The sequence below is a fragment of the Coptis chinensis genome, chromosome 7 (genome assembly GCF_015680905.1).
Source record: "Coptis chinensis isolate HL-2020 chromosome 7, ASM1568090v1, whole genome shotgun sequence".
Lineage (NCBI taxonomy): Eukaryota > Viridiplantae > Streptophyta > Magnoliopsida > Ranunculales > Ranunculaceae > Coptis > Coptis chinensis.
Genome location: NC_141462.1, coordinates 4,336,050 through 4,361,151, shown reverse-complemented (window position 1 = coordinate 4,361,151; position 25,102 = coordinate 4,336,050). Strand labels below are relative to the sequence as shown.

At 37.2% G+C, this 25,102-nt stretch overlaps 3 protein-coding genes across 3 annotated transcripts; all 3 read left to right on the top strand.

Moving 5' to 3' along the window:
* The first annotated feature begins 7,776 nt into the window (after positions 1-7,776).
* LOC147485380 (cation/H(+) antiporter 15-like) lies at positions 7,777-11,033 on the top strand. Its single transcript, XM_086571599.1, is given in 5 exon segments — positions 7,777-8,772; positions 9,005-9,407; positions 9,530-9,811; positions 9,814-9,909; positions 10,375-11,033. Coding segments are annotated over 5 exon segments (2,250 nt in total). The 5' UTR covers positions 7,777-7,854; the 3' UTR covers positions 10,926-11,033.
* A 353-nt stretch (positions 11,034-11,386) lies between these two features.
* On the top strand, positions 11,387-21,528 carry EDA25 (CCAAT-binding factor). The gene is made up of 16 exons (XM_086571268.1): positions 11,387-12,143; positions 12,256-12,331; positions 12,429-12,548; positions 13,285-13,360; positions 13,841-13,909; positions 14,089-14,169; positions 14,860-14,931; positions 15,453-15,545; positions 15,688-15,834; positions 16,341-16,424; positions 16,598-16,741; positions 17,906-17,995; positions 19,346-19,428; positions 19,565-19,939; positions 20,185-20,407; positions 20,690-21,528. Exons 1-16 carry the CDS (start codon positions 11,450-11,452, stop codon positions 21,329-21,331), a joined length of 3,069 nt encoding a protein of 1,022 aa, XP_086427394.1. The 5' UTR covers positions 11,387-11,449; the 3' UTR covers positions 21,332-21,528.
* Positions 21,529-22,488: 960 nt separating this feature from the next.
* On the top strand, positions 22,489-24,997 carry LOC147485378 (protein SENSITIVITY TO RED LIGHT REDUCED 1-like). Its single transcript, XM_086572784.1, is given in 3 exon segments — positions 22,489-22,575; positions 22,578-23,428; positions 23,541-24,997. Coding segments are annotated over 2 exon segments (819 nt in total). The 5' UTR covers positions 22,489-22,533; the 3' UTR covers positions 23,355-23,428; positions 23,541-24,997.
* Positions 24,998-25,102: the final 105 nt, after the last annotated feature.

The following is a 25,102-nucleotide window of genomic DNA, read 5'->3' as shown; positions in this document are numbered from 1 at the left end:
TTGCACTAAACCACACTATGTAGAAATATCTCAATAATATCTCATGACCACTTTCATTCTTTCACGTGCCAATATATTATTGCACTACACCACACTCCCGTGGGCAAATATTCACCAATATTATACTAGCATCCCACATATAAAATAATGGAGTGTATATACATTTCTCCAAGATATTGCATTAATATAACTATCCCAGCATATTATATCATGTCCCAATGCTTCAACGTATCGCATACATTTTTATTATAACGTATTAGGAATATAATGTCTCATAACATCTCAATATCGTCACGTGTCAAAATACACAACATCAATGTCAAATCTTTCTTAGATAATGACAACCAAATATATACTAGCTTCCACAGCATTTTATTACTATATGTGTCCATATAATATACACATAAACGAAGACAAATAAACAAATCCAACAAAATCCACAATCAAAGCCCAATATATATATGCTTTACACACTACTCCCGTCAAATCTAAATTAGATAATGACCAACCAAGTTATACCATATCGACAATATTTTATTACTATATTTGTCCATATAAACAAACATGTGAAAAACTGGAAAAGTCAACATTCACAGTCAACGGTCAATAGTCCAAGTCAACGGTCAACGGTCAAAGTCAACAGGCAAAGGTCAACACATCATGGTTAAGGTCAAACTCAACATGTCATGGTCAAAGTCAAAGTCAACATGTCCTGGTCAAAGTCAAAGTCAACTGCCATGGTCAAAGGTCAAAGTCAACCGTCAAGGCCAACGGTCGATGGTCAAAGTCAAACTGTCGTTTCCGTGTTCGACAGGTTCAAGGTCATAGCCATGGTTCATGGCTAAGGTCAATGTGCATGGCTCAAGGGCTCATGACTAAAGTCATGGTTCGGACCCAACTGGCCAAGCCCAAACCTTAAAACCCGAAAGTCTAAACATGTAAAGACCTAGAAAGATCTATTTCTAAGTCCAATGGACTGGCCCCAAGCAATACTAAAATTGGCCCAAAACACAAATGAGTTCGGCCCGAAAACAAACAAAGAAAACTGTCCCAAAACTTAACTTAAACTGGTCCACAACTTAATATGAAACTGGTCCGAAACAAAGGATTTATCCGGCCCAATAAAACAAATAAGAGGTTGGCCCAAACAACTAAAACAAACCGGGCCCAAACAAAATATTATAATGAACTGGCCCAACATAACATATGGGGTTTGGCCCAAAAACTTTAGACTAAACCGGGCCCAAGCCTCAAGAGAAACCGACCCAGGCCCAAGCCCAGCCGGTCATCTTCTCCAACAGGGCTCCCTCCACCACCACCCCCCCCAAATCCACCACAAACCTCCACACAACCACCCATTTCAACCAATCGGTTTTACTCATTTCAACAACCCTACAACTTTGTCAAACACCAAAACCTCAAATCATCAAATTCCTATACTCCCTCAAAACTAGATCTAGGAATTTGGGCCTCCATTAAAGCTTGTTTTGTTTCAACTTCACCCGACCCCATACAAACCCAACATTCAACCCAACTACCACCATCAACAAAAACAGTTCATCACAACCAAAAACATAACGGTTCAACCAAAAATTATTGGAGGATGGGCGATGCGGTTGTCATTAATGGTGCTTCAAGCTCCCCACCAACCGCTCTCCAAAGACCCACTCATCCCCCACTACAACCAAACGTGAATCCAACCAAAAAACAACATAAATCAACATTTCAAACTACAAAATCGTCCCACCCCAAAGATCCCAAGAATGGCAGATGCGCCATTGGCCGGTTCAAGCTTTCTCAAGCTCCAACAAGACCTCCGTCCAGCCCCGACATCACTCAACCAATACACCAACACCCAATCCTAAACAGTTCAACTAAAATAATAACTGGCGGTTTTCTCCAGCCGCCATTAACACCTTTACAGAGCATCAGTAAAGCTCGAACAGCCCTCAATCCCCTCTACAACCAACTTTAAATACTACACCCCCGACATCCCAGTAATGCATACACTCAGAGGAGCCGCCATTGACGCTCTCTTGAGTTCAACAGTATTACAGTTCGACAGTTTAACCAAAATCCGAATTCACTCGAGTTTTAACAACTCGACAACACGACGTCGAATCAAAACAATATAATGAACAAGAAAAAAAATAGAAAACATTAAACAGTATACCGATATGCGAAAACTATAAATCCGGTGAACTAGCTAAATAGCTACTCACCTGAATTAAAACCCGACGAATCCTCCGTAGTCCGAACCGTCGCGCTCCACCGCTCGAGCAAACAAGCTTCAAGCTCTGCCTCCATTTTTATTATTTTATTTTTCTCTGAACCCTATTTTCTAGAAAAATGTGTTTATATACTTGGGTCCGAAACCCAAGCCCAACGCATACTCGGGCCCAAAACCAGGCCCACGTATCCCGAGTCCAATCCGACGAATTTTGAAAATAAATAATTAAATTAATTAATAAATAAAAAAATACGTATTTAAAAATACGGGCGTTACACCATGGCTACTGTTATGAGGGCTTACATTATTTTACACAATATGATTGCAGAAGATGAACGTGAAACGGATATCCCGCAGTATATTCCTGAGTATGAAATGCCAAGTAGATAAGGTGTATCTGCAGATCAACGACGCTTTGTTATATCTCGTTGGGCATCTGGTGTCGAGAGCGTTCATTCAAAAGTTGTTCATGATAGATTGAAGAATGACTTGGTCGAGCATTTGTGGAGTAGGCGTGGGCGGCGTGGTCAGCGTTGATTTCTATTTCTGTTTGGACTGCATTTGGACTTTGTGTTTATTTATTATTTCAATTTATATGTATTTGTGGTTTTATGAAAGGATTTGTGTATATGAGAATTTTGAAAATACAAAGTAGACTTTGCCGAATTTTTTTTAGAATGATAAAAAGTATCAATTTTAAATTAATTAAGGTAACTCAAATTAAAATAAAATATTCAATTAAAGTACATTCTAATTAAAATCAAAATACAAACTCAAATTAAAGTACGTCATAAATTAAAAGGCATAAATTAAAAGACAAATTAAAATACTCAAATTAAAAGACATACAAACTCAAATTTAGACTATGCACTACTTTGACTACTACCAGTGATATTGCCAAGTCGATTATTCATTTTTTGTAAAATTTCTGCCTTCTTGAGTTGCCAAATTTCGCGTTCATCTTCGAGTAATCTTTCTAATTTCATTTCTAGTATTTTAGCATCATTTTCATTTTCTCGAACTCGTAACGCATTTTTTTTCAATTGAAGTTTTTCTTTTTGGATTTGGAGCTTCCAATCCATCACATTTTTCTTCAATTGAAGTTTTTCGGATTTCATCTCATCTTTATTCAATTGTCTTTGAGCTTCCAATTCATAGCTTTCTTTGGTAGTTTTAGAAAGTTCCACAAAAAAATCATCAAATTTCTTAGTGGATTCCTCCACTTTAGAAATCACCTTCTTCTTTCTCTTTTTGCCTTCTTTTATTTTTTTTCTTTCTTTCCAATAGGCCTATCCTCAAGCCTATCAACTTGGTGTAGATCATAATCCATTGGTTGAGTTGTCGCAGTTGATATTGGAACTGATGAACCTCCTTCTCCACTGTTTGACTTCAACTTTTTGGTGGGTCGCAATTCATTTATCAATTGTAGCCTATTCCATTTGGGTGAATATTTCACCATATTATAGCATTGCATCAACTTCCAAACCCTACCCATTATGCATCCTATATGCACTTATTGCTTCCTCAACCTACCAATTAAGAAAAAACTAAATTAGAATTGAAAAATGTATTTGTGAATCAAAATAACAAATAAAAAGTAAATACTTATAATCATATTGTCATTATAGCCACTTGGAGGAGATGCTTGAATCTTAGAAAGAATAACATGAAACTTGTTGATATTAGCTTGAATGAGAGTCCTGATAGGGTTATACACTAAAAGCATTACTTTTGTAATAACTCTAATTCTTTATATTTTGAATGAGAATCATATGGGCAAATGTTATGTATATTATATATGTTATTAGTTATATGCATGTGTCTAATACTTGATGTTATAGATGATATGATGTGGACATACAGAAGATCATATCATCAGTACCTTATAAAGTATAAGTAATCGTTCACAACCTAGATGGATTTGGACAAACCATTGGTACGGTTGTAATATAATCTGGTATTAGTCTATCTTAACTATATAATTACACTAGTACACTTTTGTGTATTGAACAGGACCAAGTGAAATTGTTTATCTTTATACTAACTATATAAGAGAACAAACGCCTCTGTTATTATGGATGTTTGTCCTCTTAATCTTGATATAATAACGGGCACTTATGTGTATTGTACATTGCTTTAAATCATCAATGAGTGAGATTCATTTGTGAATCAACAAACTCGATGGATTGGGTAATGACATTGTATGTAAGGTGTGTTGTTGATTATAGAAGGAATCTGTGACCCGCAAGAAGTCGGGTTGATGATGTCACCTTGAGGAGCTCAAAAAGATTGTCATGTAAACCCTACAGGTAGATTTATTCCGACATGACAATGAGGTTGAGTGGTACTACTCAAAGACATAAGAAGTTGATTAATGTAGTTGTCAGTAACTTGACTTAATCAACGGACATTCGATATCTTAAACACGGAGAGATCAACGAGCATATAATATGGAGTCCATAAACGCTGACACGTAATTTGGGATTAGGACGGTAGTGCAACAATAACCTTTAGTGGAATAAGCCATTTGTTGACGGACTTGGGCCATGTTATGGGCGAACATGGGAAGCCCAAGCCCGTTAGGAGGCCCAACCCTAATTTCTCCTCATGGTCTTTGTTGTAGCCTATAAATAGAATCCCTTTCTCTCCGGTCGAAATTACTATTCTTCTGGATTGAAAAGAGAGGTAAGAAAGATAGATCCAAAATTGGTTATAGCTTTGTGAGAAAGAAGGGGGTTGGTAGATCGTTGCCCACACAACGTCCAATCTATTGAAAGGAATACAACAGAAAATTAAGAGGTTGATTTCGGATTTCATAACTATTGGATTCTCAGAGATATCAAGAAGCTGATCTAAATGTATATTTTCCATTCCAAAATCGTGAGAACTATTAATTCCGTTGCGCATGGTTTTCACGGTTTGTAGAAATATTCATTATGAAATAACGGTTCCTACAAGTCCAATGGTGTTTCATGCCCGTCAAGTTGCGTTCGGTCACTCTTCCTAGATTTGCATGAAATGCATTTAGAATCCTACTCCAAAATTCGTCTGACTTTTGTTCATTTTCTACTACACCATATTGACTAACTTGTAGCCAACTATTGGTGAGAGCAACATCATTTTTTTGTATCTATGAAGCCCCTCTAGATTTTGCTTTTGGTTTTCACTAACCATTGTGGTTTTAAGAGTAAAGAGTAGAGCGTAGAGAAAAAAAGTGAGTGTAAAATCTATTGTGTGAGTGTTTCAATTTATAGTGAAAGAAAAATATAGCTATTTTTTGCCTGTTTTTTCATTGAGAACACGCGGTGTTTGAAAAACCACACGGTTTTCTCAAAACCGTGTCGTATAAACCCACTTAGAAGGCTAAGCCTATGCGGTGTTAGAAAAACCGCGCTGTTTTTCCAAAACCGTGAGAGAGATTTGATACAACACCGAAGCTGGAAGCAAATTTTGGTCGATTTGGTGTTTTTTTAGTATTTTCATCAACATGTGTCTCCCCTAAAGATGAAAAAACATTAAATTGTTGAAAATTTAATGTTTTCATCAACATGTGTCTTTAGCTTCATTTATAAATTATAAGAGCTCTGCAATGCTGATATATACCATCAATATTTCAGAAATATCGACCAATATACGTCTAATGGAATATTTTCGGAGCTGGCCTCACCAGGCCTTAAATAATTCAATCCAATAGACAATTTTGTTCACAAAATCACACCCTCTGTTTTGCCAAGTATGGATCAACTGTGGGTCTGTGGTCAGAGTAAATTGGAACGAAGCACCAAACGGCGCGGACGCCTATATTAACAAAACAATAGAAAGATAATGAACTATGATCAGCCCCTGAGACGGGATCGTGTAGTATCCAAGACATGCATAGTCGATCAACAAAACATGCATAGTTCATAGGAAATTATTTCATTGTCTGTACTGTAATGCATGTCGCTGCCACCAGATTTTCCAAACGGAAGTGGCTGTTGAATGCTGTCGATATTATCCAAAGTGACAACGCGAGTTACCTAACAATGAAACCTTGAATTTGCTAGCTGTCGTTGATTGTGCATTGAAATATACAACAAATACAATTTTCAAATTTGTTGTGCGTATTGATGCATAATCAACGTATGCATTAGGTATTTAGGTCTGTCTGTTACCTTGCTTACTGTTGCTTAACCATTAATCTCTGTGATAGTAAATTAAAGTTTGATAGCAGATATGTTGAGGCCAGACCTACATTTTTGGTCCTTAGACCAGCTTAACACCAATTCAATTCAAAGAAGAAATGGTCTGAAGTGTTCCACCTCTATTAACCAAAAATAGACATATAAACAGCTACCGATCACTGTTAACCATTTAACACTCCCTACCATTCAAAGCATTCATTCTTTCAGTTCTTCTTTGCATTTTTTTTCCCAAGCTTTCAATGCTGTTCCTTTCTTCTTCTTGATTTGACTTGATTTGTTTTTTTCAACTTTATTTTTATCATAGAACTCCATTTATAATATTTTTTCCCTCTCTTTTCCTCTCCTAATTTTCTTTGTTAGAAACACAGAAAAAGGGATAAAGAAATATTTTGTATTAAGGTAGAGGAAGAGAAGAAAGCCCAAAATGTCAAATGGAACAAAAGCAGCAGAAACCAACATTGTATGCTATACACCAAGCATGGTCACAACAAATGGCGTATGGCAAGGAGACAATCCGATTGATTATGCACTTCCCGTCTTCATTTTGCAAACGTTCTGCATTGTTGTAATCACTCGAATACTCGTCTTCTTACTCAGACCATTACGCCAGCCAAGGGTCGTTGCCGAGATAATAGTAAGTTTATATTTGACATACTTGTAATGTGCTTGTTTAAGAGTTGGATGATTATATTTTACATAAGATGTATATTCTCGGTTGAAGACCAATATGAAAGAGTATACAACGATCGTCCAAGGCCTTAAATTTTTGTTACTCACGCATATGTTTTTAACTTTTTTTCTTTTCTGTTGTGGTCCTAGATACTTGTTTAAGGATCAACATGTCTTCTTGAATAAATAAAAAGCACATATCAAAATTAGCTAGCTCAATCCATTTATTTATAAATTGCAGAAAACAGAATTGGATTCATTAACCATACATATATGTGGGCGAGTAATTCTTTATTGGACCAGCACACAAAAAGCTAGATTGTTTATGATTTGCAAACATGCATGTAGTTTAAGTTTTTAGCCTTCTCCTTAAGGGTTGTGTCCAATAGATAGGAATATTGGATGTGATATACATTTCCTTTTCTTCATTTTGGAATAAGCATAAAAGAAACTAAAATAGAATGTGAAAATGAATGTACTACCACCAGACCAGTGCCTTCGTGATTTAGATTCAGAGTTTGTTTTTGTCGAACTAAATTTCTTGAGTTCATCTGGTAGGAATCTAAATTTATAGTTCAAACAGATTTAGCTATTACTCATTTGAAAAATAATGCCCTTCTTGAATTTACTACTTTTGTTTGCATATATTGTGGTTTACAAAATTGCATTAACCCGATAATAACATATTTTCAGGGTGGTATTATATTGGGTCCTTCTGTGTTGGGAAAATTTACATGGTTTAAAAACAGTTTGTTCCCTTTGAAGAGTGTAATGGTGCTCGAGACTATGGCAAATCTTGGACTACTGTACTTTCTGTTCTTAGTCGGGGTGGAGATGGATCTTGCAGTGATCAAGCGCACAGGTAGAAAGGCCGTTGTTATTGCTCTTTGTGGTATGCTTGTCCCATTCCTGATAGGAACGGTTGCTGCCTCATTCATTGCGGATGCGCAAAATAAAAACCATACCAGCTACCTTCTCTTCCTGGGTGTTGCAGTCTCCGTCACAGCATTCCCAGTACTTGCTCGAATACTTGCTGAGCTTAAATTACTGAACACAGAACTTGGACGGGTAGCCATGGCTTCTGCTCTTGTTAATGATATGTGTGCTTGGATAATCCTTGCTGTAGCTATTGCTTTAGTTGAGAAGGATACGCCAACTATGGCTACTTTTGGTGTGCTTGGATCAAGTGTTGCTTTTGTTTTACTATGCATATTCGTCATTAGACCTGCAATTAATTGGGTCATTAAAAGGACACCAGAGGGAGAGAATTTCAATGAGGTTTATATATGCCTCATACTCACTGGAGTTATGATATGTGGCTTCACTACTGATGTTATTGGCACACATTCTATTTTTGGGGCTTTTGTATATGGACTTATAATACCAAATGGTCCACTTGGCGCTGCATTAATTGAGAAGCTTGAGGACTTTGTATCTGGATTGCTTCTCCCACTCTTCTTTGCTATAAGTGGGTTAAGGACGGATATAGGAAAGATACATCAGAAAGGTAGTCATGCAGGAATATTGCTGCTTATCCTAATAATGGCTTGTGCTGCAAAGGTGGGTGTCACTTTACTCCTTGCACTTTACTACCAAATGCCATTTCATGAAGGAATTGCTCTTGGACTCCTTATGAACACTAAAGGTCTGATCGAAATGATTGTTCTCAACGTCGGAAGGGACCAGAAGGTACATTCCTCTCTGAACTTTTTCACTAACAGTATTAATTGGATATATCAGAGAAAGTTACTCTCTTATTTTGGACAACACACAGTAGATTGAAATGTTTAAAATGACTGGTAATTAAAGTTTCTAGTCAAAAAATATTTTTTTCTTTATTACTTTCCGAAGGTGAGCTAGAAAAACATATTCCTATAGCTATTTTGCTGTATGTTTCTTACCAACAAATTTAATGGAACAGGTTTTAGATGAATCAGCTTTCGCGGTCATGGTTATAGTTGCAGTTTTAACAACAGGCTGCATCTCACCCACGATAATGATGATTTACAAGCCTGCAAGACGGTTTGCTGCATACAAGCGAAGGACAATCCAGAAATCAAAACCAGATTCAGAGCTACGAATTTTAGCATGCATTCATACACCTCGCAATGTTCCAACTATCATAAATCTCTTGGAAGCCTCTCACCCTACCAAGAAATCCCCTATTTATGTCTATGCCCTTCATCTAGTGGAGCTAACTGGCCGGGCGTCAGCCATGCTAATTGTTCACAACACGCGCAAGCTTGGTGGTAATGCTGTCAATCGGACCCAAGCGCAGTCTGACCATATCATTAATGCATTTGAGAATTATGAGCAACATGCAGGTAACCCACTCCCCCCCACATGTGTATATGCCAGCGGTGCATTATTCATGCAATGAACATGAAAAATCTTTTGAAATTGTTCATCGTTATTGGTCTAATTTGAATATATTGACAAAATGCAGGTGGAGTATCAGTTCAACCCCTCACTGCCATCTCTCCGTACTCTAGCATGCATGAAGATATATGCAACCTTGCTGATGATAAACGAGTTGCGCTCATTATTGTCCCTTTCCACAAGCAACAAACGGTTGATGGAGGGATGGAGGCTACCAACCCAGCATATCGAATTATTAACCAGAATGTCTTGGCTAATGCTCCTTGTTCAGTTGGTATACTTGTTGATCGAGGTCTCGGTGGTTCAACAAGAGTAGCTGCTAGCCATATCTCCCATCATGTTGTGGTTCTATTTTTGGAGGCCCTGATGATAGAGAATCCCTATCGTATGCGACAAGGATGGCAGAGCACCCTGGCATTACACTTACCGTTATAAGGTTTATTCCAGGTATTAGAAGTTTAGAGAAGCTGAATATTTTCCTAGTAATATGTCGCCCTTTTCCATTATTTAAGTTTATTTACTGTTTACCATTTTTGTTACTAAATCTCTCTCTAGTAAGATATCATCGGAGGTGCAAGGCTTGCCAAGTTCATTGACTTTCATAGAGAGAGTATTTGTCTTATACATTGGGGATTGAAATATTGAAATGAGTCGGATTTGATCTAGCTAGGTTACATAGTATTTAAGAACCAAAACTGTAGATCCTATTGTGTTCCTCTTAGGATTTACTATTTTCGTCATTAATATGGTTGGGCGCAGTAGGACAAAACCTTTTCTACCAATGTTCGGTGTGTAATTTGAAACTACAATGAGTATGGTTTCATGCTTCATAATCGAATTTGACAAAAAAACTATGGTCTGAAACTCTGAATATAGATGTATCTAATTCATGTCATATTTTAATTGGTCCAGGTGATGAAGCAATAGAATCTGCATACCAGAGCAATGAGGACCCTAATGATAAAGGCATCCTCACAGTAATCACTGATAATGACAAAGAAAGGCAGTATGATGACGAATTCATAAATGCTTTCAGGTTAAAAACTGTGAATAATGAATCTATTGTCTACACAGAAAAGATAGTCAACAATGGAGAGGAGACAGTAGCAACAATTCGGTCCATTGACAACATCCATGACCTATATATCGTGGGAAGAGGACAAGGCATGGTAACGCCTCTAACCGCTGGTCTCACTGACTGGAGTGAGTGCCCCGAGTTGGGTGCAATAGGTGACCTATTGTCATCATCTGACTTTGCGGCAACAGTGTCAGTATTGGTGGTGCAACAATATGTAGGCTCAGGACCATTGCATGATGGACTTAGCACACCTGATAGTCCTGCACAACAAAATGACTTCTACAACAATCTCCAAAGTAGAACTCCAACACCACCAAGAGATGCCACACTACCCATGACTCAAAGAGGTGCTGGCAATAACTTTGGCAACAGTTGGAACCCTTGAACAATCGTAATAGTTAAATTGCTAATCGATTTAGAAGAAAATGTTGGCATTTGTTGTAAGTATGTAACTTTTGTGATCCAAATATAATAAGTTTTATTGTTTACAAAATTCAAATTACCCATTTTGTTTAATCAAGTGAGCGGAGCGAACCTTCTGAGCGGAGGGGGATTATGTGGACAAAAAGTCATTTGGGTGGTCTGTCTCCATTCCTCATCTCTTCTCTTCGTCCCTCTCCCTCCCTCTCCATGCCCTCTCAATCTCTCACTCTCCTCTCTCCACTCCCCCTCTCCGCTCACGCCCCCAATGTATAGCAGTATACTAGTACTGATTGTTGTTCATCTTCCGATATATTCATGCTAAAATCCCGTATATATATAGAAAATCGACGACATTTCCCGATTTATCGATATATACCGCCACGATATTTTCCAGCCATGGTAGAAAAACAAGAAAAAACAGAAATAAAAAATGGAAAACGAGGCTCAACCTAAGAAGAGCCGCTACAGTAGTGAACTTTGCAAACGATGAAGAAGAATAAAATGGCGACACCTGAAAACCCAAAGGACATAGAAGCTTTGAAATCAGACGTTGCTTCTTTTGCTTCATCACTTGGCTTATCATCTTCTTCACTTCCAAACTCTGGTTTCAATGACTCAGATTTTCGAAAAACTGGCCCCCTTAAACCCCAACAACAAAAACCCAAAAGTCCAATCACTCAGACTTTAAAACCATCTCAAAAACCCGAAAAAGCAAAACTTTTTAATGAAGGAAGTAAAAAGTTTCAGAAAAAAGACTACAAGAGTAGTGCAACAGAGAAGAGGAACAAAGGGGTTGTTGAAAATAATGCAAAACCGTTTAATAAGTATAAGAATGTTCCGAAGTTACCGTTAGTGAAGGCGAATGGAGTGGGAGTTTGGCATGTGGATGCATTGGAGTTGGAGGTGAAGATTTTTGGTAAAGATGGGAGTAATAATAAGAAGATTGAAGTGAGGAATGTATTGGAGTGGAAGAGTTTAGTTGAGAAGAAAAGGGAACTTGGGGAGAGATTGTTAGTTCAGTTTACCCAGGATTTCGATTCGTCTAGAGGGCATAGTGGTGATATGAAAATGCTTATGGCGACTCAGAGGTCAGGGACTGCGATTGATAAGGTTTCTGCGTATGCGGTTATGGTTGGGGAGAATCCCATTGCAAATATTAAGTCCCTTGATGCTCTTCTTGGTAAAGTAGCAAATAGTTTCTGTTAATATAAGTGAATTATGTGTATGTGTATAGAATGCGAAGTGAAAACGAAAATATTTTTGATTGTTTTATGTGTATGATGACAATGCAGCAATGGTGACATCCAAGGTGGGAAAGCGGCATGCGTTGACTGGATTTGAAGCTTTAAAGGAATTATTTTTGTCGAGGTTAGTGCCTAGTTAGTTTAATTTTCCGTTAAGTTGCTTTCAGCGCTCTCTTGATACTAAAGCATTTTGTTTAACTGCCAAAACTTTCTCATTTCAGTTTGTTACCAGACTGTAAGTTGAAAACTCTTATTCAGAGGCCGGTGAATCATCTTCCGGAAAATAAAGATGGTTACTCTCTTTTACTCTTTTGGTATTGGGAAGAATGCTTAAAGCAGAGGTAAAGGTTTATTAGAAATTATTATTTTTTGGTTAAGTGTTTGTATATGGGCATGCATATACACTACTTCTTATTCTTACAAATGCTCATATATGCATTTTTTTTCATTTCTTGTTGTGTGCATAAAGTGATAGGATGTCTTCACTTTACCCACTACTTCTTAAGTTTTTTCGATACTGTAAAGGTTTAAACGACATTAGAACAAAACGATGGATGATTCTTTGAATCTTTGATATGCTTGGCACTTTATGGTATTGGAGTAATGGTTGTATCACTACAAATTTTGAAGGGGGAAGTATACATTTTTCCCCTCTTTGAGAAATGAATGGATGGTAGGAGGTGAAAACTTTAGGGGCTTCTTGTAGAACATATGAATGAGGTTATTTATTTGTAAAAGAAATTGGTAGTAATGTAGTACAAAGCCTCCACTCAATGCACTCATCCTGTGTGAAAGCCTGGAAATGAGAAGAAGTGGGATCGAATGAGGCTCATGAGTCTAAAATCAAAGATATACATTTCCTTATTTCCTAGTTATAGCGTCAAATTGGTAGTAATATAGCATTAAACCTCCATTTCAAGAAGCCATCATCTTGAACCCTATAAATGTTTTCGTGACATCAATTTTTGAAAATGCCCAAGATTAGGCATAGATTTGAGTGCCAATTTTTTGGTTCCCTTTTGCTGTTTGTGTTTCTTCTTTTACTTGCACTTGAATAACTTTGAAAATGAATTGCAGGTATGAGCGGTTTGTTTTTGCTCTTGAGGAAGCATCGCGAGATATGCTACCTATCCTCAAAGATAAAGCATTAAAGGTTAGACTGCTCAATTTATTGACTTGCTATTCTTTATCACAAATTTTCTAAGATCCTATCAATCCATTTAGGTTGTCATTTGTTGGTTGTTTGTATTATGTATGATATTAGCCTTTGTCCTGAGTGCCATGCTATGAATTACAGATTTGCAATTTTGAAAACGATTGTCATCACTGTGATTTTATCAATTTGGATAATATGTTAAGCACTCCTATTTATTTTTGTTTGAATGGTGATAATTACTCAATTATATGAGTAACTTATTCGATGTTTTGGTTTCAATAGCAACAGAGAATAAAATTGTTTGCCATGATACATGTTCCTGTAACTTGGGGGAAATTTAAAGCCTGATGGAAATGATTATGTAGAAATATAATTATCTCTTTGCGAGCTGGTTGATAAACCAAAGTTAAAGTTTTCAATCTTGCTTTTGGAAGTTTTTGAGTTTCTTAATTGTCAGAAACTTATCCCTTTTTGTAGACAATGTATGCCCTGCTGAGGAGTAAATCAGAACAAGAACGAAGATTGCTATCTGCATTAGTTAATAAAGTAAGTTAATGTTGATTTATTGTATTTTATTGTCAGAGTCCATGTGCATGTTGCTCTCCATCTCTCATTCATTTTCTTCATTCTGAACATTCTAGGTGTAACCGTGTGAGTTTGTTTTTGTGACACATAAGCTGTTTATTGACCTTGTTAAGCTTTACTGACTCAGCAATTTGTTGCAGCTGGGTGATCCTGAAAATAAAGGTGCATCCAATGCAGACTTTTACATAACAAATCTTTTATCTGCCCATCCCAATATGAAGGTATATCCTCTATCTATATGTTTGCTCGTTCTTTATTAAATATCCCTAGCCTTTTGGGGTATGTAAAATTTGTTAGGACCACTGGAGGTAAGAAAGGAGAGAATAAATGGCAGTGGCATCCATGCTACCCTTGAAAAGTGAAACAGTTGACGTATTTATTATAATCTAAAATTTGAGATTTGAAGGATGGGAAAATAAAATGTTCTAATGCGTTATTATGAAATTCTGCTCAATGCACACAATTGTTACCAGATCCTTCAGAAATTTGTCTACACACGAAGTTTTAAAGATTTTGTCAATGTGATGTGGGGAGAATACAACATATTCAAAGGATAGAGCTTTAGCTAGAAGGGTAGAGAAGCTACCAATTTGTTTATTCCCTGTTTTCCAATAGTCCTAATTTGTCAATGTGCTGTTTCCAGCTATTTTTAGAACAATTAACATGTTACATAGTCCTAATTTGTTGATTTTTTTAAGAACAATTAACATGTTACAGTCTTATTCTGTTGGATTTTTAAGATAGCTCCAATGGAGAAAACAGGCAATTATGTTAATTATATTGCACCAGTCAAATCTCATTGTTTCCTTTGTTTAGTTCTTACAAGTACTTTTGTCTTCACTACACTAGATTTGTGTGTGTGTATGTGTTTTTGTTTTGTATAATTAAAAATAAAAGTGTTTTACTTGCAGGCAGTAGTGATTGACGAGGTGGACTCTTTTCTCTTTCGACCTCACTTGGGATTACGGTCAAAGTACCACGCTGTATGTTCTTTTGTCTAATGTTCTTTGCATTGATGTAGACTTGTAGCTAATTCGGATAAACATGAAGTTGTAATTGTTATACTGGCATCTCTTCATTTCTAAGCTGTGGGTCTGTTTTTGTCCCAGTGGGTTATCTACAACCTATGATACTACACATGGCAATCGGACCTGTCTTTATTTTGAAAACCTCCTCACCAAGCCTTGAAAAACAAGGACACAGACTGGCGAGGAAACTGTTAGTATATAAATATGTATAACCTTCATACTGTGATTAACTTTCTTTTATATAAAATATTAGTATGCTATTCATGAAGTTTGTAAATCATTAGAAGGTATTCAACAGAATGCAAATGACAACACTATTCACTTTATTTGCATTTCATCAATGTACAAACATCCTAAGTGCATAGCTCACTAACAAGAGAACCAGAATATCTGAACTGTGTGCAAAAGACCCAAGAATCCGCAAAGTGTATAAATCAGAACTATAATTTTAAACATTACTATTTGGAATTTTCCAGGTTAACTTTTTGACCCAAGTTCGCCTCAGTCATAAAGGAGATGGGCCTAAGGTTGCAAAGCGTCTGGTGGATGTATATTTTGCACTTTTTAAGGTATAAGAGTTTTGTTGTTTGTGGTTACGATCCTCACATGTTTTCGTTATAATTTTTTAGTTCTGAAAATCTGTTCAGTGCATTAAAACTTCTGCTGATTGGACTAATCTTGTTTTCCTTTATTGAAACATTAATATTCCAGGTTTTAATAGAGGCGGATAATAATAACAGATTGGAGAAAAACAAAGAGGATAAGAAGTTTAAGAGACCTCCTAGAAATGGTAAAGAAGATGGTCCAGTGGAATCCAATGTTGAAATGGATTCGCGACTTCTATCGGCTCTTCTCACGGTCAGTAAAATCATATATTGCTATTGATATGTCTAAGGAACCTCTAGCTGTTAACAAACTATTGTATCCGAGCTACGATTAAAATATTGTTCTCGCAGCTTGTCATTGTTGTGGTAGATGGAGTTAGTTTAGCTACTTTATTGGGCTACATTTGGCATACGATTGTTGGATCGGCAAGTCAACCACTGGACAATGTTCCATTGTAGGACACAAGGGAAACTATAATATGAACCCATAATATATAGTCAGTCAAGAATCCATAATATATGGTCAGTCAACCACAGCATGTAGTACTCAAGCTGGGTATCAGTTTTCTAATTGTATTTTAGAAAACCTTTGGTGCATATTATTGTTAATTTTCAGCTGGTTCTTATACCATTATTCATTAATGTTGGGAAAACTATATCATTATTTTCCTTTTATTTATATTTATTTTTAGCTATTGTAGCGATCCATTGGGTTACAGGTTGATTCTGAGATACTTTCGGAATGTGTTCCTTTCACAGGGAGTCAACAGAGCATTTCCTTTCGTTGCTAGTGATGAAGCTGATGATGTTGTTGAAGTTCAAACGCCTATGCTTTTCAAATTGGTGAGATTCAATCGTATATGTTTAAATTTATTTGAATTAGAATAGGAATTTACCATTGTTCGAAAGATATTGAAAGGTGATATTAACTTTAGTATGATTACAAGACCAATTCCTTCTCTTTTAATGGTTGAATAATTTTGTTGCACTGCCGATATGAATATTTCACCTTGCAGGTTCATTCAAAGAATTTCAATATCGGCGTTCAGGCGTTAATGCTTCTGGATAAAATTTCTTCCAAAAATCAGGTTGTTAGCGATAGATTTTATCGCGCTTTGTATTCGAAACTTCTACTCCCTGCTGTGATGAATTCTTCAAAGGTATGTGAGTTTTTGATGAAACCATAGATAATAAGATAAACTATTAATGATGCTAATATGTCATGAACATTCCAATCTTGCTTTATAGATGAGAATAATGCCTTCATTATCACCACAACTTGGTAGGTTTTAATGCATATTAGTTATTTCAGGCATCTTACTTCTCGTTCCTTCTAATTTATTCACTTCAAGACTGTTTCTCAATGGTGCATAACATCTTCAACTGGTACAAGTTGATACTTGATGTATAGCTAATTTGGGATTGATGATTTTCTTGGAGTCCAGGAAGACTTAATTAGAGATGTTCTCTTCGAGGTTTGGAGAGGGAATAATGTTCATCTATAGAGGATAGCTGGCTAGGTGACAATTCTTTGCATGGGTCTCCCTCCATTAAATGCATCATCTAGTGACTGCCCCTCACCGTCCATACTTCTTGATGTTAGCCTGAGCTTGAACTGGAACCTTGATTTTCTTAGAATGGTAGTCTACATGGCAGATTGATACCCAAGTCTCCTTTTGAAATTAAGGATGTTACTCTGCGGTCACACGAGGAGGACATGGTTCATACTTTAGACCCAATGACAATGAATAAGATGACTAGGACAATTAAGCCTTTGAAGAAAACCTACTTTCCAATTTTGGTCAAGGAATTTAGTTTACATATTAGTGGAAGGGAAACTACTTGACGGGGTGGGTGCCTTGCAGGTCTTAATGGACCTTATTGAGAGTACAACATGTTGCTAGCATTGGTGCAATAGTGTGTGCTATATGAAAATGCTCTTACCCAATTTGTGTAACCTTCGATTTTTTTTTGTTCTTATTTATTTATTTATGTTTTTAAATGTTCTTTGGGGTTGGGTATCTCACTATCTCATCTTCCTACTGTTAGGAATGTGATTTTTTATTCAGTTTTAACTTTTAACTAATTGGGAAGCTACAGTGCAGCTTTGATGTAACTACTGTTGGGTAGTGTGAACCTCTCACACAATGATATTCTAAATAAATCTCATTTATCGACCAAAACAAAGAAGAATTAAGTTGATCGGTTTGATGGGAGGGGTGCATGCGTTTCTATTCAGTCATTTAAAATGTATGTGATGATTTTCTTTCTGTTTGGTAATAGTCTTTCACAAATTCACAGTATTACACTTGGCAAAATTTCAGGCAGAAATGTTTATTGGGCTACTTCTCAGAGCTATGAAAAGTGACGTTAATTTGAAGCGTGTGGCAGCCTTTTCGAAGCGTCTCATGCAGGTTTGTTGTATAGATTCTTCCGTATTTTTCTGACTAGATTCAGATTATTAATTTACTGTGTGTTATTATATTTACCTTTTCTTCTTTGATCGGTGCTAATACTGTTCAAGAATTATGTCAGTAGTTGGTTCATATATTCTTTGTGTTAAATTCTATATGTCTGTTCACGGATTGTGTGGATTTAGTTCTTGCTTTCTTGTAATTTGTATTTATTGCTCATGAGTAAGGAAGCGGATCATTTGTCTTAACCATTTTCGAAAGATTATGAGGAACACACATGTTAGAAAAGTTTTGTTTTCGTGAAGAGGCAAGATATATGTATTACCTGTGAAATCTGGACCTCTCCTTTTCTCTTTGTTCGTCTATGTGTGTCTCCATGTATCCAAATCCCTTTCAGTTCATCATGGAACTTGAGATATTGCAAACTTTTAAATACGAAATTTTCATTTATCTGGAAAGGAGCCCGTTTGTTACCTATATATTAATGTCGCTGATTATAATAAAGTAAGAGAGGACAGAAAGTGACCTTTTCTTCGCACCATCAGTTAATGTTTGGAATCTTGCATGTGATATAAAGAAGAGATAGTTTTTTTTTTTTTTTTTATATTTGTAAAGTATAATTTTATTAATATAATTAAAGATAGATATATAAGGATGAGATATCCTCCATTACATACATATAGAAAAGAAAAGAAATGAAAAAAACATGAAGTGACAAGTCTCTTAGCCCGATCATCTCATGATGGATTCCCATCGAAACACCAACGCCCCAAAAGGTATGTCTTGTGTCTCAATATGCACCTTTGACCAGAAATATAAAAGAGTTTTGATTGCCAACACAACTTTTTCCATAGGCGTTGTTGCTCCTTCAAAGTGTCTCTGATTCTTGTCCAACCAAATGCCCCACAAAATCGCAAAAGGCAACATGCTCCAAAGTCGTCTCCCCTTCTCATAGTGGACTCTCAAAAGAATATGATTCACAGACTCCCCATCTCTTAAACACAACGGACAAAAGTTGACAATAACTTCTTTGACACGTCTTTTTCTGAGATTGTCAATAGTCAAGATTTTACCAAGAGATGCACACCAAACAAAAAAGGCAACTTTTGACGGAACTTTAGAACCCCAGATAATATGACAAGGAAATTTAGGAAGGGCATTAAGATCATGACAGGAGATTAGAGATAGATAATCACATGGAACACAAACTTCAGTGGTTAAAATTTGAATTACTGAAGACTAGTAGTTGACATGATTTTGCTGAAGTACATTGGCCTGTAGTTCACCTTGACGCCCTTCTTTCAGATACCGAATTTTCAACAAAGATTAACTTTTCATCTATTTGGACAGGTTGCGCTTCAGCAGCCCCCTCAATTTGCCTGTGGATGCCTCTTTCTTCTGTCTGAAGTTCTCAAAGCAAGGCCACCATTATGGTAAAGCTTTTTATGACTCTCCATTGATTGATTTCTATAGTAGCGAAATGTAACAACTTTGACTTTGTTGTTAAATAATAATAAGTTAATCAAAGCCCTATCGTGTCTGAAACTTGGTGTACCTTTCTTGAAAAAGGAATCTGATGCTTCAGAACGAGTCAGCTGATGAAGAACTCGAACATTTTGAGGATATCGTAGAAGAACCTGAGGCTGGCCCAGAAATTGAGGCACCTAAGCAGCCAGAAAATACTGATAAGATTATTCCTAATGGAAACAACGATCTCAAATCTGACAGTGGTATATCTTCTGATTCGGAGGTTAAAGATGATTCTGTCTCATCTGACTCCGATGTTTCTGATGGAGGAGATGACTTTTTAAGAAAAGAGAGTGTAAGTGATGACAATGAATTTAAGACTGCTACCAATGGTGACAAAGACAAGCCTTCATTATCCAATGTATGGTCTTCACTGCCTGGCAATTATGATCCGCGGCATAGGGAGCCATCTTACTGGTACCTTCCTGTTAATTTTCAATGATTATTGGTTGTTTACATATCCTTTTTTTATTAGTAGATCCAGTTGTGCATCACATCAATTTCTTTATCAGTATAACAGAACTCTGAATGAAGCATATCAATATGATGCCTGAACTGAAAAATAAGGGGGGGGGGGGGAATGTTCTGTTGATCTAATGTCTTCTGCCCTATCATTTTGTTGGATTTGCTCAGTCAATCTTTCTCTTTTTGGTGATTAACAGTCATGCTGAGCGTGCAAGTTGGTGGGAGCTGATGGTACTAGCGTCACATGTGCATCCATCGGTGTCTACTATGGCTAGGACGCTTCTTTCTGGGGCCAACATCGTCTACAATGGAAACCCTTTAAATGATCTCTCGCTTACTGCCTTTTTGGACAAGTTGATGGAGAAGAAACCGAAGCAAACAACATGGCATGGTGGTTCTCAGATTGAACCATCGAAGAAGGTTAGCCTCAAGTCGAGTTTTATCAGTTTACTAATAGTTTTGCCTATGATCCTATTTATAATTGAATCCCTCAAAACATTGAAACCCTTTCAAAAACTCTCTTTCGGGTTCCATTTATAATGTCCACGAAACTTAGAATGGCCTTTGTATTACTTTCTTAGTAAAGTTTAATGATAACCTTTCAGTTAAAGAGTATTTTTTTTTATTAAAAGCTAATTTTATGTGGCAATATGACAATGCAAAGGAACATTTTGAGAATTTCAATATATATATTCTTTGCAGCTAGATACAAGCAACCACTTGATTGGACCTGAGATCATCTCGCTTGCTGAGGTGGATGTACCCCCAGAAGATCTCGTCTTCCACAAGTTCTACATGAACAAAATGAATTCCTCAAAGAAGCCCAAGAAGAAGAAGAAGAAAAAGGCAGCAATGGAGGATGAGGCCACTGAAGAATTATTTGGAGTTGGTGGAGACAACGAAAGCGATGAGGAGATCGGCGGTGATGAAAGTGACAATGAGGAGATTGATAACATGTTGGATTCTGGGGATATTTCTCTGGATGCCGATGGTGGTTATGATTATGATGACCTTGAACAAGTTGCTAATGATGACGATGATGATTTGATTGGTAGTGACAGTGATGCAGAAACAGACGCCCCTTCAGATCTGGCTGAAGGAGATGGTGACGAGAGTGATGGTTTAGATCATGTCGATGTTGGGGATGCAGATGGTTTTAGTGAAGAGGATGGTGATGAGACACACAGTTTCAACAAAAGAAAGGGAAAGCGGAAGTCTCGGGGAAAGATGGGTGCATCTCCATTTGCTAGTCTTGAAGAATATAATCATTTGTTGAATGAAGACGGAGATGATTCCACAAGAAAGAAGACGAAATCGCGAAAAAAGAGAAAATCATCAGATTGAATTCTACTTTCTGCTTTGCAGCCAGTTGTCACGTTTGTGACAGAAGTTTTGTTAAATTGAAATATACCTAAAGTTATATCCCGGTATGGCAAATATGTGGAAAAGAGAGAAGTGTACCATATAATGCTTAAATAACTTTAGTGATATGTAACCTTAATTCCATATTCTATTTAGATGAAGCGTTGCCATGTATTACTCATCTTCTTGGGTTGCTGTGAGCACTATAGCATGTGTTTGTTACCGACTTTCTTTTCACTTAAGCCTAAACTTTTTAATCATTTTTGAGCCAGAATTGATTTATATCTCCTCCCCTCTACCCTTCAAATCATTTTGTATATAAAAAGCCTACTACGGAAAATCCTACTATACAAAAACCCTCTAATCTTAATGTATTTTTTCTTTTCCATAGAAGGGTTTGTATATAAAAAGCTACTACATAAATTGGAAAATCTTACTATATAAAAACCCTCAAATCATAACTACTTAATTAATTAATTTTTTCTTTTCCTTAATTAATTTTTTCTTTTCCATACAAGCAGGCTAATTCAGTTTTTGAATGAATATGTTCTATCATCAGGAGCAGGAAAATCTTACATGTTGTTGCGCAGTATCGCCTCCACCGGTATGAAAGTTTAGTTTAAAAATACATAAATCTATCCAATGACAAGAAACACAAAACTAACCGAAATTTTAAGTTTAGTTTATCAGAACTAGAATATTTAGTTTTCTCCAATACCTCAACACATCTCAATTCTCAACTTAGATGTAATAGAATTATAGAAACAAACAATTTTCCAAAACAATAGCTTGCCGATCTAATATCAACTGGATAGAGAGGTGTGCTAAATAATCATGGTATCATTGCAACCATGCCGGAGATTACATTTACTCACGTAGGTAAAATAAGTGTGAGTGGTGAGTCTGTTATGCTAAACTCTCACGTTCCACGTGGTGAAGCCTTATTGGATGTTGCACTTGTTTTACCAATGAAATATCGGTTGGAGCGAAAAAAATCACTCTCTCTCTTGATTCTTGTCCGCCGCCCAACATATTAGCAAGGTACTCTTTTCTCTCCCCGTCTCTCTCTCTAACAAATTACCAAGTTTAATATAAACATATATAATCATTAAAACTGAGTTTAATTTTGATACAGGATCTAAATCAAGACATTTTACTACTTAACTTAATTAGTTAGACTTGTCATGGCTGACTGGACGATTGTTACTCCTCGCCGTGGCAGACAGAAAAAAGGTATCTCCCCAAAACTGGAATTACTGAACAACAACAACAATGGACCCCGACTGATTTGGAGATTGACGTTGAAAGAGAATCGAAACTGATGCAGAAAATGCACATGTGTATAAGAAAACTAGAAAATTCTGATTTCTACACAACTTTTCTTGATCAAATGGAAACACTTGAAGTGCTTACCTACTTTTTAAGGATATTGGGTTCTGAAACTAAAATGCAGATGGTGATTTATGGTATTGGCAGCATTGAGTCATATGATTGTCCTAGGTTGCAGTTGTCTTTTGCAATCTTGATTAAGAGAAAGTTTGATTGGATTGGAGACATTGAGGTGTTTGATCCAGTTCTTTCGACAACAGAAACCAATGCATTGGAAGCTTTGGGTTGTACTGTGCTCAAGGTGAACGAGCAAGGACGTAGACAAGCTGTGAAGCCAACAATGTTCTTCATGCCACATTGTGAGGCAGTATTGTATGACAATCTATTGCAGGCAAATTGGCGTCCAGAAAATTTGAATCAGATGGTATTGTTTGGAAACAGCTTCGAAAAGTATGAGCAGTATGTGTCAGAGTTTAAAAACTCTGTCATAGTCGATTCTGCGAGATTTGTTTTGGGTGTTAGAAGGTTTTCAGTTGAAGTTGGAGTTGATGTTGTTTCTGATGATTTTTTTAGAGCTTTCCATGATTCAAGCTGGCATTTTTTCAAATTGGATCCCCAGAAGGAGTTGGAGTTAGAAACTTTGAAAATCATAAATTGTAGTACTAAAGAAATGTGAAATCACTAACTAGTTTATAGTAGCACACAAGGATTCTGAACTGGGATTTCTCGAGTTTTGTTTACTGTGATTCGGTAAGGGTATATCTGATCTTTTTTATTAGATTTTTCAGTTTAAGTTTACTGGTACAACATTCATTGGCGTATCAAATATTTGAAAATGATAAAAAATATTTGGACACGGCAGAGCTGGAGCTGCGAATCCAGACGAGGCAGAGGACTAGAGATGGTGAGACGACTACACATAAAGAAGTTACTTTCATGGGAGAGACTGTCACGCTATTTCAGTATTTTGATTGTAACTTTTATTACATTAGTAGAACAACAAATGTGGTAGTTTAGTATAGCGAGTAGAAACTCTGCCTAACGAGTCTTCGGCCTGAAAGGAATTGAGTTCCTTTCATATAGGAGTTTGCGTAGCTTGTTTCATTTCTTAATCAAGATGGGGCTCGTGCGAAGTACTGGTGTTCAGTAGCGAATGTAGTGGAGTCTGGTTCGGCAGGTTGTTCTTTATGGTCTGGTGATGGCACGGCCTCTGTTAGGTTAGCTAGTAGTGCACTACGGCTTTCAAGCATTGGTGCATGGCCAATGAGGATCGAGCTCCCCCTGCCATAGCATAGAAAGCAGTGAAGGAAGGCTCAAACTAGCCATTTCTAAGTGGATTCGACCCACGCCATAATATCCCACAGATTTCACATTCCTCGACTACTGCTTGACTGGCCTAATACAAAGCTCCTGCCTGCGTAGGCCCTTTCTTTATCTAACCGGCCTAAGAGCCTCTCCTCTGCCCCACGTGGAGGGTAGCTTTCCATCTCATGTAGTTGCTTCAATGCCGACTTTGAGCAGTGGTTTTTTCGCTCGATCTGTAAACCTTCCCCTTATAGCTCGTTATCGCAGCACTTACATCTCTTGTCCAGAACCGGACATTGCACTTTAGAACTCTTACTTGATTGAGTTGCCCAATGGACGACTGCATCCTCCTCCGATTGCTTCTTGAATGTGGTTGCGTCATACCGAGTCTTACCAAGAACTCCTTAAAGTGGTCTCCTGGGTCTTGTGAACTGGTTTGATAGTGAAGCACTGAGCCGTCTCTTGCCTTGCTACAGGCGCGCTAAGGCCCCTTCTCTCATAACTCCTTTGAATGAAATGCGGAATCTCCTATTGAAAACTTCTGTCAGGCTTTGACCGCACTGCTCATTTGCTAACTTCCTACGCTTAACCTCTCCCCCTCGGAATAGGTTTTGCCAACCAAGTGCCTCCGTTCGCTGAAAAAGCACTAAAAAAAGAAAAGACATCCACATCTACCGAGACCTCACCCCGATTTGCCATCTCTTTAAAGAAAGGAGACGAAAGCATAGAGTGATTGATTCGAGTTAGCCGGGTCCTATCTTCCATAGCCTTGGCTTTTGAGCCCCGCCACTGCTGTCGTCCGCGCCAGCCCATACGCCGCCTCCACTTTCACTGCTGGTTGTTTTGAACCCATAGATGAGTATCGCTTACTTAACTTAAAAGAAGCTTGTGATGGCGCCTCGGACCCCTTTATCACTATTCTTTTCTTGGGCGGATGGTACTTTCATGGTGTAGTGAAGGCAGGCTATACTTGCTACAACGTAATGTATGTTTTAGAGGTGGACAGGCCCCTCGCCAAGGTTGTAGAATGGTGTAGTGACGCCAGGCTATACTTGTTACAACGTAATGTATGTTTTAGAGGTGGACAGGCCCCTCGGCAAGGTTGTAGAATTGTGTATG